Source organism: Choristoneura fumiferana, chromosome 9 (assembly GCF_025370935.1).
Source record: "Choristoneura fumiferana chromosome 9, NRCan_CFum_1, whole genome shotgun sequence".
NCBI classification, from domain to species: Eukaryota; Metazoa; Arthropoda; class Insecta; order Lepidoptera; family Tortricidae; genus Choristoneura; species Choristoneura fumiferana.
The window spans coordinates 4,542,554-4,555,233 of NC_133480.1; the positions used below are offsets into that span (position 1 = coordinate 4,542,554).

The following is a 12,680-nucleotide window of genomic DNA, read 5'->3' on the forward strand; positions in this document are numbered from 1 at the left end:
AATCGAATCCAGTTCACCTGTGTTTACTATACCTACTAATTAAGGTTACTGAAATAAGGTTTTACGTAATTATTATCCAAGTCGTTTATTTTAAAAACATAAAAATAATTTAATATTTTTGTTTAATTAAAGTAGCTAAGGTAACGGCGGCTATTACCGTGGTACTTAAGGAAGTTTTCAAATGAGTCCCAAAAATTAAGGGTATCAAAGCTCCTTAACAAACGAGATATATTTTTTTATTTAAGAGCGTTTATTGAACTTTCAGTGTCTTAACTTTTTGGGCTCGTTTTAGTTATTAGTATTTTGATAAAATAATTATTGAAATCAAAATACCCAAATCTTCTATTACCGTGGTAATAGACAGGGCTGTGATTCCATTACCGCGAATTGAGCTTCTATTACCGAGGGTATAAAAAAACGGCAATTTTCTACCATCGGTAAAAGGAACGCGACACATGTTTTGGAACTTAATACCGAGGGATTAAAAAAAGGTAATGGCTTTGGTTCTGTATAATGTATTGTACACAAATATTTTTTGAGAAAATTTAAATTAAAAAACTAAAGTTTGATTCGAATAGTGTATCCAGCCCATTGTATTTTATTATGCTTTTGCCACCAGTTATAGTTGATGTATGCATGCTGAGTAAAAGTCACAACTTTATCAAAAAAATCTGCATTTACGGTACCCTAAATGTGAATTATTTTAACAGAAAAATAAAATGTCACTCGGTAATAGGGACTTCTTTAAGAACCTATTACCGACCCAAAGACAATTGAATGGGTCGGTAATAGATGCCCAAACATTCTATTACGAGGTTATGCGATCATACCATCGTTAATTGGCTTAATTTGGAGTATTGTAAAATCTAATTCCGACCTATAAAAACTATAGGATAGAGTTGTGTTTTGAATTACAAATCAAATAACTTATTACATCCTTGGCATATAACCAAAATTACATAACTGGTAAGTAAATATAAAATTTCATCGCAATATTTAAACAACTGGGCAAAATAACGGTTTTCTATAGAAACTACAAATTCAGTATTGAAGTTTTTGCTAAAAATAAGAGTTTGTTAATACTTTCATACCACGGAAATAGTTTTTAAAGCAGTGAATAGATCAAGATGGAATAACTGTAACAAATTATATAAACGATAATTTTATACCAAAAATAAAGCTTGAAGAACCAAAATACCACTTTTAACCTATTACCGTGATATACCACGGTATTACAACCAACAGTTAAAAATGGCGCCTATCGCCGCTGTATTTTATTTTCCATTTTAATCGTATTTCCGGGCCAAAAAATATACAAAAAGTATTCAGAACTCGTACAAAAAACTATAAAAAGCCATTTAAAAACCATAACATTAGTTCAATTGCCATAAATATTTTGTAAAACACCTAAATAAGATTCGAGTCTGCTTGTATGTGGTGTCACGCGTTAGTATGGCAAATTCCTCTTCCGTCGGGTGCATTTTCGGAAAATCACGAATGCAAGATCTTTGATTCATGCACATACACTAGCGCTAATAAATCAGTGAGGACTAAAAAGCTTTTATCTTGTAAAATATATTTTTTAAGAATTTTATCGGTTTATTATAAAATGCGTATTTTAAATGCCGCGGTGATGGCCGTCTAATTTCGATTTACCCGGTAATAGGCGCCGTTACCTTAGTTACAACTACAACTACAACTACTTACTTAAAATTAAGTAATTTAGCCTCAGTGGCACGGTTTTAAAATTTACTCGATCGAATTACTTAAGGTCAATTGGTATTATGGTCCAGTTATTGCCCGATACCGTAAACTGCTTCAACTTTGCCCTCTGCCCCAACATTGCCTGATTCGATTTAGAGTCGATAACAAGCACCCTTCTAGGTTTTTAAACTTTTATCCCCCGTAATAATAATTCCCGTGTAAATGAAAGTTTAAAACCTATAAGATTGCTAAGTTATCGACTCTTAATCGAATCAGGCAATGTTGGGGCCAGAGGGCAAAGTTGAAGCAGTTTACGGTACTTGTCTTAGTTCTTATTTTATAGACAAACAAGGGCAGCGTATAAGTTCACTGACGAAATAAGGATAACATTACTTACGTGGGTCTGAGCGTCTTTTGCTTGCTAAGTCTTAATTAAAATCGTTGTGAAGGTAATATGAAGGTATGACGTTGTTCAAGATTGAACCTTTTTTATTTAGTTTTATACTGAATTATTCCGTAATTTGAATTACTAAAAAAATACACACCATTAAATGTCATTCGAGAGAACGGGTGTCATATTTTCCTCTCAAGGGTATTTATTTATTTAAACCCAATTATTATTACATTAATCAGTTTACAATTTTATTCAGACGTTATTATGTACAATCAAAACTTCAGTTCTTTTTTTAAATAAAATCGCTTTTGCACTTAAATAGGTACTATCGAGTAATATTTAAAAGGCCCGCTACACGGCATCGTTCCGCCAACTAGGAACACTATAATCCAGAATCCTGAATCAGAAACTAGTATCACATTTCTACGCTCAAATAGAAACTGATGCAGTGTTCGTAGTTGGATCACAAATCGCAGGATCACAATCTCATCTCCTCTCATAGCTTCAAAATGTCATTTATTCACACCATACTCACACAGTCACTCACATTAAAAATATCACTATTAAAGGCAGTGGTAGGTATTAAGAATCTTAAGTTATTTCGCCCTGAGATCTACTGTTTCGAAGCCAGAGTCAGAGATTATAGCCACTTTAGGTGTGGTGAGTTCGGGCGGATGCTCTCTTGAAAGAGAGGCACGCTTGTGGCGCGGAGGAGGAACAGGCGCTGGTAGAGGTGCCTTTGATTTCAAGAGGCTCTTGATTCTCATTCCACCTCGGTAGTAGTACAGGTAGAAACCGGCAAGAACCGAGACTGCAACGAGCAACGCGACAAAAGCCACCAACACTCCGTACCAGGCGCTGCCAGAAGTATTTTCTTCCGGTGTCGGCACGCTTGGCCGCTTGGCAGGTGGCACGTAATTCGGTCTCGGTCTTTTCGTTGTAGTAGCAAAGCGATCCTCAATAGCAATATCCGCGCAAGCTCTAAACTCCTCTTGAGGTCCACAACCTACTGCCCCAGTGCCATTCTCGCACGTACCCCAGTTATTCCCAGCTATATATCGCCATTGCATCACGCAATGTGGACATTCAAGACCTTCAGGTAGCCGATACTTCATTTCGTAGACTTTGTTGCCCTCTCGTGGGTAATACTTAGTTCCGTCTCTCCCGTCAATTTTCAAAACATTCTTGTCTAAACATTCTTGTGTTGTTGTTTTAGGTTCTTCGCATACTCTAAATTCGAAGTAACCGTTGTGATTGGCTGTAAGTTCTACTTTGATTGTGATGGCGTCCTGGGGTGCGTATTTGCGGACGATGACGCCTTTTCCGAAGCGGCCTCCTAGTTCGTGAGCTCGTGGTACGGGCGTATCCCAAGCGTCGCCACAGACGCCACATTTGCCTTCGTTCCTCTTCCACTGTCTCGTGAATCCTCCACAGTACAACTCGTGGTCGTTGTAGTTGTGCGGAGTGTCGAAGCCGAAGCGCCAAGCAGAGGCACGGGATGGCGGCTCAGTGAGACGACCATGGCCGCTGGCTGGAGGCCATCGAACCGCTAGCATGCCCACCATGCACCATAATATCTGGAAATAAAGAAAATGATCTCGTTAGAACATGTCACATCGTCATATTCAAAGCAAACTAGGACAAAGGGGCATTAACTACTTATTGAATCTGCAGATCCTAACCCTTTTGATAAAGCATTATGGTTCGTTGGATAGTATGGTTTTTTATGTCATACTTGTTAACAGGAAGCCTTGGCCCCGTTTCAAAGTGCTACTTAGTTAACTAAATCGTATCAAATTTCTAATTTGATGGTACCTTAATTTTCATGCCTTATTTTTACGGATGCTCCAATACAATTTTCATAGGATTATCTATCTTCTATTACACAATGTTGCGTCAGTGACCAATTGATAATATGCACCAATTCCCACCGAGATCGCTTTCGCCTTTGATAATGGTCGTCTTTCACGCGTGATGAAACTATCTATTATTACCATAAAAAATGTATCTAAATTTATTCATGTTAGGTTTGATTTGTTCCTGCGGTTAATTTAAGACAAATTTCTTACAAATTACTGGGTATCACGTAGAATAATAACGATGGTATTCAGGAAAGACAATAGTCGTGGGAAGCTACTGGAATACTTTGAAATTGAGCAGAGGCGCTAAAATATAGACACCAGGTAAATAAAAACAAAGCATCCAAAGTTTTATCAGGGTAAATAAAAACAGCTCGAATACCCGTTACGTTAGAAAATCTTAGCAACAAGGCAAGTTTTATGTAAATCAGATTTACGGCAGGTCAACGACGTCTAATTTCGCATAATCGCTTCGTCATCCGCGTTCTTTCTTCCGCCCACATACCTACTAACATCGTCAATCGTGATCATGACATTGAGATCATTCCCTGTTTACAAGCATTCCGTGAGCAAATAGGTGTGTAGATGGTAATAAGACTTCGCTATCCACAGAATACTCAAGTGATTATTTAACGGGTACAAATTTTGCACAATTAGATTTTGACTGTCCTGTTGTAATACTTCGTGACTTATTGTCTCGTTCTGATAGAACTTGCGTTACAACTTTCTCTGCACGGCTTCTTAATTAAAAACTTCTGTTTAAAATATGAGCTGACTGTTCAAGGTGTAATTAGATCATATGAGAAAATGTATGAAATCACATCACCAAATAAAAAATAAATCTTGAAAACAAATGATACGAGAATTAGGTTCCAATGAAAATATCGTGGATATAGTAGGTTAATTGTATCACAGTGTGCTCTAGCAATAGCTCTAAAATTGTTTGTCATGATAGTACCTTGAGAGGCGACCTAAAATGTTTTTCTGAAGCAGATCGGATTCTCACAAGGCTAATATTTATCGGTGACGCAATGACCTATTCTCATCAGTGAGAAAGTATCGCAACGCTTTTTATGGGTTAAAAAATAGCGTAAATCATTGTCGCAAGTGAAGCTGCTAAGTTACCGACGTTACCGTCTCTGTTGACTGTGAAGAGAGAGTTATTTCTATGTCGCATTATAACACAATGAATGGAAAAAAGTTAAAATGATTGTAATGTAATTGTAATCACTTGTCAATTATGTTTGAGGTATATATAACTTTGTAACGTGAATGACACACTGAGAACCAATTTTGACAAACTTCCTACTTAATAAAGTTTTTACACATATTAACTGGGAATAAAGATACAAAATGTATGTGTCGTTGTAATGTAAATAGGGTTCTGTTTGTCACCTTTCGGTACGGAACCCTTGAACTTTGAACTTTAAACTTTATATGGAAATAACTGGTAGTCGCTCGAAGATCAATGACTGACATCACAATCACATCGTCTAACTTACTTGTAAGACCTCTATCATCATCCAAAAGCAATTATGTCTTACGTGAGTATCGGTTATGGTGTCTTGCCAAGGCCTTTTTTTAACAAAACGTGTGAAGTATTGCTGAGACTGCTATTGTTCTACCGAATCTATAATTTTTTACATCTTCAAGTTTCTAATGCAGTAAGCGCTTGTGATTTTAACTTATTTTACACTAAAGTTAGTAAGTAGGTACGAAACGAAGTATGTTTCTCTCGTAGCATAGTTTCACCATAAAGTCTGGTCATACGTGGTGTTTTCGTATGAGAATCAATCCATAATCTGCATTCACAGTTATGATCATCATGATTAAGCAAAGAATGAACACAACTTTGCTCTCTTGTTGCAAAAATAATATTGTTTGCCGACAAAAAACAGCCTTGAAACTATTACCCATTTAAATTCAGTGCCTTTGCAAACCTTATTCCCAAGTAGGTATGTGCGTAACAATGCGTTACATAAACCTACTTTATGAAACCTAAGGCGGTTTCAAATGAAATTCATTGAAATGCACGTTGCATCGCTCCATTTGCAGAACGCCGCATCCAACCATATAGATAGCTCTATAGAAAGAAATTCATACAATACATGATTAACCTAACAGTCGCTTACTGCTTTATTTCACAAGTAGTAGAGCTTAAATTCGTAGTTTTATTAGATCGCTGTGTAGACTCAGGGCTAGGGCGGCCATTTCGTTTTTGCATTTTCCCGCCATGACCAGTGTTGCCACATACAGAAACAATTGGCGTTTGTTTGGCAACGCGGGTCAGCGCGCGACGTGAGAGGCATGCCGCTATATTGATTGCGACAATTAATTAAAGTCGACATAAATTAGATTTATTTATTTTTACGGCCCACTTAATTAATACGTACCTGTAACACTACAGTTGCTTCATTTCTATATTTAAAGTTATTTCCTAAGATATCAGATGGTATCTGATTCTGATCTGATATCCGCTTCCTGTAGTTTGCGATTTACGAGGCGGTAAACCGCAAAAGCTGGACACTTTAGACGTAGGTAATGTACAGCTATTTTAATAATAATAATAATAATATTCATTTATTTCAAGTAACATGACTCATAGAAAATACAAAAAGAAAAGAAAAAAAATACCCATCATAGACTTGACTTTTACAGTGTGAGGCCTGATATTCTGTAGATAATCGGTTCTTTATACAAATCGATCGAACGAAACTCAATTTCATTATTTCATATGCGGAAGCGGGAGAAATGTGTTTAGAATCCAAATATAGACTGATCGCTTTCGTCTAAGTATGTAGAGTTCTATTATAAGATCTTATATTTCATTGCATCGATTTCAGTATATTTTACACTAAACAGGCGTGAATTGTTTATTTACGCCTAAAACAGTATCTCCTGTGTTTGACTGACTGAAAATCTGACATGGACAACCCAAAGTGAACCATTCACTATATGACTATACAGAGCGACAAAAATCTTAACAAACGTGGTTGACGTTTGATTTGGGTGCCTTATTTAATTTACTATACATTATTAAATTATTGTTATTATAGTTTTACATTATTAGTACTTTATTAATCTCAAAATTTAAACTAAAAACCGGGAACTAAACATTCACGGCGAACTGTAAAAATTTAAGTTTTGCAAGATTTCCCCGCGTTAGTTCCATTTTTGGATTTACGTTTTTTTTTCATTCATCCATAAATAGGCAAAGGAATTGCCAGTGAGCAATTTTCTTACAATTTAAGTTACACCTTGGAAAACAGAAGAAACCTAGAAATTTGTTAAAATAACAAGTTTACAACAAAACAGCTGATTATCCTCTTGTCCCAGATGATTAGCATTCTCCGTACACGCGTCGCTTTCGTGACTTGAATAGAAAAAGAAAGTGAAACTAAAGTTAGTAGGTAATATGTTGAACGGAACTTTCGGACAACTGTTATTACTATTACCAGCTATTAGTATTAAGGTATAACAGCACGTAACCGTAAGTCATTGCATGTTAAGTAAAGTAAAAAAAAAGTATTTTTGGGTTCTGTACTTCAGAAGGAATAACCTAACCAACATACAACATACAAAAGTTGAAAATCCCCGACAGTGTCATTTCAGAGTTCCATAACTCGAATACGGCTCAACCAATTTTAATGAAACATAGGTACAAATTTTAAAAACCATCGCAAGAAAACTGGCTTCCACGTGAAAAATCGCATCGAAATCGGTCCATCTATTTGAGAGTTACAATGCCTAAGAAAAGACCAAGCTAGATCAATAAATGAACAATTTTATTTGAGATCCCCGAAATCTAAAATGTATATAAAAAAATATCGTGTTATAGTGTTTGTGACCAAAAACTCCTCCGAAACGGCTTGACCGATTTTTATTAAATGTTTTGTGTATATTCGGTAGGTCTGAGAATAGGACGTACTATTTTCCATACTTCTACGCGGACGGAGTACCTATAAGAAAAAAATATCGTATGTCATTTGGCTGCCCTCAAAAATCCGAATTGTTGATGTGGGGACAAAAACCGCCAAACTCAAGTGGGACTGGGCAGGACATGTCTGCCGGATGCATCCGGATCATTGGGCCAAAATCACCACTGATTGGGTTCCAAGCGACGGGCACCAGAGGTAGACCTAAAATAAGGTGGTGGGACGATTTGGAGCGATTCCAGCCGGACTGGCAACATTTTGCCGTAGCCAGAGACGAGTGGAAGGAGAAAGGGGAGGCCTTTGCCCAGCAGTGGGACACTATATAGGCTATTAAAAAAAAAGTAATTTGGAAAGCTTACGTATATAAAGACTATTTATAAAAGTAACACATCACAAAATCTAGAAATGGAGAGTGTGTAATCGAAAAGTAGCCCTGAAAGTTGTTCCTAGTTGTTTATTTTCATTTCAAGAATTGCAACAGCCGAGCACTGGTCGGGCCGGTGGTCATTGACCTTTCTCTTTTTGATCGGATTCTAGAGTAAGTAACTATAATAACTACCGTAAAAGTAGCTATAGGTACGCCGTAGAAGCCGTGGTGGCCGAGTGGTTTGACCTATGGCCTCTCAAGCAGAGGATCGTGGGTTCAAACCCCGGCTCGCACCTCTGAGTTTTTGGAAATTCATGTGCGAAATTACGTTTGAAATATACAAGAAGCTTTACGGTGCAGGAAAACATCGCAATTCAATGGTGTGTGTGAAGTTCCCAATCCGCACTGGTCCCGCCCGCGTTTGAAGTTGAGCGACGCTTTTGAAGTTTAGCGATAGCGCAGCATGTACAGATAGGTATTTACGCAAGTAAGGAAAGGTTGTCACAAATTTAAAATTTAGAAGGTAGATGTCTTTTACGAATCGGTACATATTGGTATTGCGAAATTATACAAAACGAAATGAATTAGGGTGGCATACTTACTAGGGGTAAGAAGTATCAAAATATACTATTTTTGAAATAAAAAACTTTATTTTTCTACAAAATATACTTTCATGGATTAACAACCAACAAATAATTTCGGTTTCTAGACTTAACGGACTTAAGGTTCCTGTTACTGAATTTAATTATATAAAAAACAAATAAATATAATTATATAAATCAATTGATCAATTGGTGTCAAGTGTCCCATGATATTTATTTATTTATTTAAATAGATGAAATCTTAGTTCCTTATTTATGTGAAATGAAGATTTGCACGCACTCACAGTACATGTCGTTCGTTTGCCCCCTAATTGTTTTATTATAAATGTAAATGTTAAAAAAACTAAGCTACTAAGAACGGCGAAGTTTGCAGCTGGGTTCCTCCCACACGCGTCTCACCCCTCACGCCCCGCACGATTGCTCTGTCTAGACGTCTCCGTCGGATTACTGTAGGGAAATTTGTTATACTGTGGTATTGTGTTGCCAGGATAAGTATTGACACGAATATATTTTCAAAATATTTGCTTAACACTCATTCATAGAAACCGCTTTCACTGCACGGCCAAAAAGTTTTGTAAGTTTAGCCTGCAATATGTCATCGGACAAAAACTTATGATATATCACTTAAACTTTGCCAAAACATCCATTAGCTTTTTAAATAAGCACTCGTAATCGTAACAAGCGGGCAATAGAAAACGAATTGGTATAATACTTCCTCTTAAGGACATAACTAAGACTTGTCTCATTTATTTCCATTTGTTTTACTTTGACACGTTTACAACTTTCCCTTTCATGGAAAATCAGTTTTTATGTTCCTTTTACGGCGTGCAAAATTACTTGACTAATGTTTTACCTTTATGTCGCGTTAAAAATATAATTGTCGTGACGACAATCTAAGTTTTGGTTTCGTCGCACCGACACCACTTAGATAGAACCTTATATTCCGCACCAGCATGAGGGTACGATACAGTAAGGTTTCTATAGATGAAACTTTCTCTACAAAATACAGCCTCATAACCTTTCTCCATGACCAGTTTTGCGCATAAGTCGTAAGCCCTTTACTTTCCATGATACAAAAAGTGAATGTGATTATCATAATTTTGTTTTATGTAAGTTCGGTAATGCGTTTAGAAGTGTCGATATTTAGTTACGTCAATGTACGATTGTACGTGCTGCTAAAACGGAGATGAGCACGATTTTGCATGTGCGTGTTAATGTATAAAAACACGTATTATCGTTATTCATATACCTACGTGTAATCAATGTGAAGGAAATACGAAATTGGATTATAAATAAAATTTAGGGATAAATAAATATTTAGAATTTAATGCCCATATAATAATATGATATTATGGCATGCTACGTTTGAATGTTGACATTTAGTATGTTGTATCGTTATTGCTTTTGTATTTTGTAACTTTGTGTGTATGTACCTATCTATTATAAGCCTATTTTAAATGTATGCCATACGATAAATAAATAAATAAATGGCATGCTACGGACATTTAAAAGACATTTAAGACATATTAAATGATATTGTAACGGATAACTCACGTCTTAAATAGAGTTTAGCTGGACATGTTTCGGGCTATTTCGTAGCCCTTATTCACAGGAGCACGAGACTCGGCGGCTGCCTACCTACGAAATAGGCCGAAACAATGTCGAGCTAAACTCGATATCAGACGTGAGTTATCCGTTACAATATCATTTAATATGAGTGAGTCTCACGGTAGTTTTATGTTCAACATTTAAGACATTCAGAAAAACTGTTTACCTTTTGTGCTAGTGCCCTATTTAGCGCTAGTTTTTAGCCGACCGCCCGAAGGAGAGTATGTTTTCCTATATTTGATTGATGACTAGGTGGCGGTAGATTTTATCTTCACACCAAACGCAGCATCAAACTAACAGTGCTCTTTGCCAATTTATTTTGAGTCTTAGCTCGCTGAACGGTATACAGATTACCGTAGCAATTGCCTGTGCGAGGAATTCAAACTGCAGTTAGCGCCTTATTTCAAAGATGCTGTTCCAACAGATTGACCGAGAACTGTGACCGAGAATAACATCAACGGTAGGAGTAATTCAAAATGCATTTACTGTTTTAGGGCATCCGTAACTTTCCCATGTGGAGGGAGGTCACAATAGAGATCTCTTTCCAGGTAGATATTATGCCTGGGGACCGAAGTCCGAAGTTGTATTTTATACGTCTGAGTTGAGATCGATGGCGCGATTCAGGATGTTGGAGTTGTTCATCATCATCATCATCATCAGTCGGAAGACGTCCACTGCTGAACAAAGGCCTCCCCCTTAGAACGCCACGATGAACGACAACTCGCCACTTGCATCCCCGGTTTCCCGCAACTCTCACGATATCGTCAGTCCACCTGGTGGGAGGCCTGCCAACGCTTCATCTTCCAGTTCGTGGTTGCCACTCGAGGACTTTTCTCCCCCAACGGTTATCTGTTCTTCGAGCGATGTGACCCGGCCATTGCCACTTCAGCTTGCATATTTTTCCAGCTATGTCGATGACTAGTTCTTCGATGAATTTCCGTATTCCGGATTCTATCGCGCAAAGAAACTCCAAGCATAGCTCTCTCCATTGGAGTTGTTAAGTACCTATATTTGTTCACTTGAAATGCACTCTAGGAGTCGCCACATCCAAAACAGGGACCCTTATTGTCTGTCAAAAGGTTAGAAAGGATTTTTAACCGCAAACTGGACGACAGTGGGTCGTGCCGCTGCGTTATTTAGTATGTAACTTAATCCGTGTTAGGTACAGTCACCAGCACCAATATCTGACACAACAAGCGTGTATAATCTGATACAACTCTATTTCTAGGGCCGGAAGGATGTGTCAGATATTTTTGCACACTCCGCTGTGGTAGATATTAATGCTGGTGACTGTACATTATCAGAAAATATTGAACATATTTTATACAAAGATGAACCGGATGAAATTTTGAGAGTGGGGGGCTAGTTAGAGACGTCACTCTTCCGTAAAAAGTGTACAGTCGAATAAATCGAATCATAGCCCAGGGAACCTTTGTGCTACTAATGTCATGTTGACATCTCATACATTTGTCAAGGAAATCATTGATTATTAAAAGGTTCCACCCTGGGCCATGATTCAATTTGTTCGACTGTACATAGGTGACGTCAGCGCGGAACTTTAACTGGCTAATATCTTCATATTTTTTTTATTAAATTAGAAAAGAAATTATACGTGTCCTATATTTTTTGAAAATTAACTTACGGACTAGCCTATTGTACCTATTGAAGTAAAATTAAACTCTAACCAGTTATAGCCATACATAAGGATCTAGCACATCTATAGGTATAACTGGCTGAGTTATAGCTATTTATAATCATTGCCATAAATGTGAAACTGAAAACCTGTTTGCCCACGCTGCACTATATGCTTTCTACAAGTTCAAAACAAATACGACTCTCAACTTCACCTTATTTGCGACACAACTCGTTTCTTTCTTAGCCGTGGTCAGTCAGTGACCGTAGGCAGGTGGAGGTGGAGTTAAGTTGCTAATAACATTAAAAAATAAGAATAAAATGGTACAGAGCTCGGAATACTGGTCGAGAACAAGACTGGTTAGACATAATACTAGCGACGATAAATAATTATATACTCTACTACTATTTTATGTGTTTGTTTTTCAACAGCCCTACTTACATTATCAATCCACGTATGAAAACTAAATTTCAGGTACTTAAATTTAACCATCATGGAAGTGGCAAGTGGGTGAAATTTGACTTTGACCTACCTAATACAACTTATAAACAAACAAAAATATGTTTTTTACAATCTTT

The 12,680-nt window shown here is 37.1% G+C and overlaps 1 protein-coding gene across 1 annotated transcript in view; it reads right to left on the bottom strand.

Annotated features, from left to right (window-relative positions):
• Window positions 1-2,277: 2,277 nt before the first annotated feature.
• Window positions 2,278-12,680, bottom strand: part of LOC141431025 (uncharacterized) — a 33,982-nt gene continuing 23,579 nt past the window's right edge. Inside the window, exon 2 of the mRNA XM_074091986.1 lies at window positions 2,278-3,675. Coding sequence (XP_073948087.1) covers window positions 2,695-3,675 — 981 coding nt within the window. The 3' untranslated portion in view covers window positions 2,278-2,694. The remainder of the gene's footprint in view (window positions 3,676-12,680) is intronic.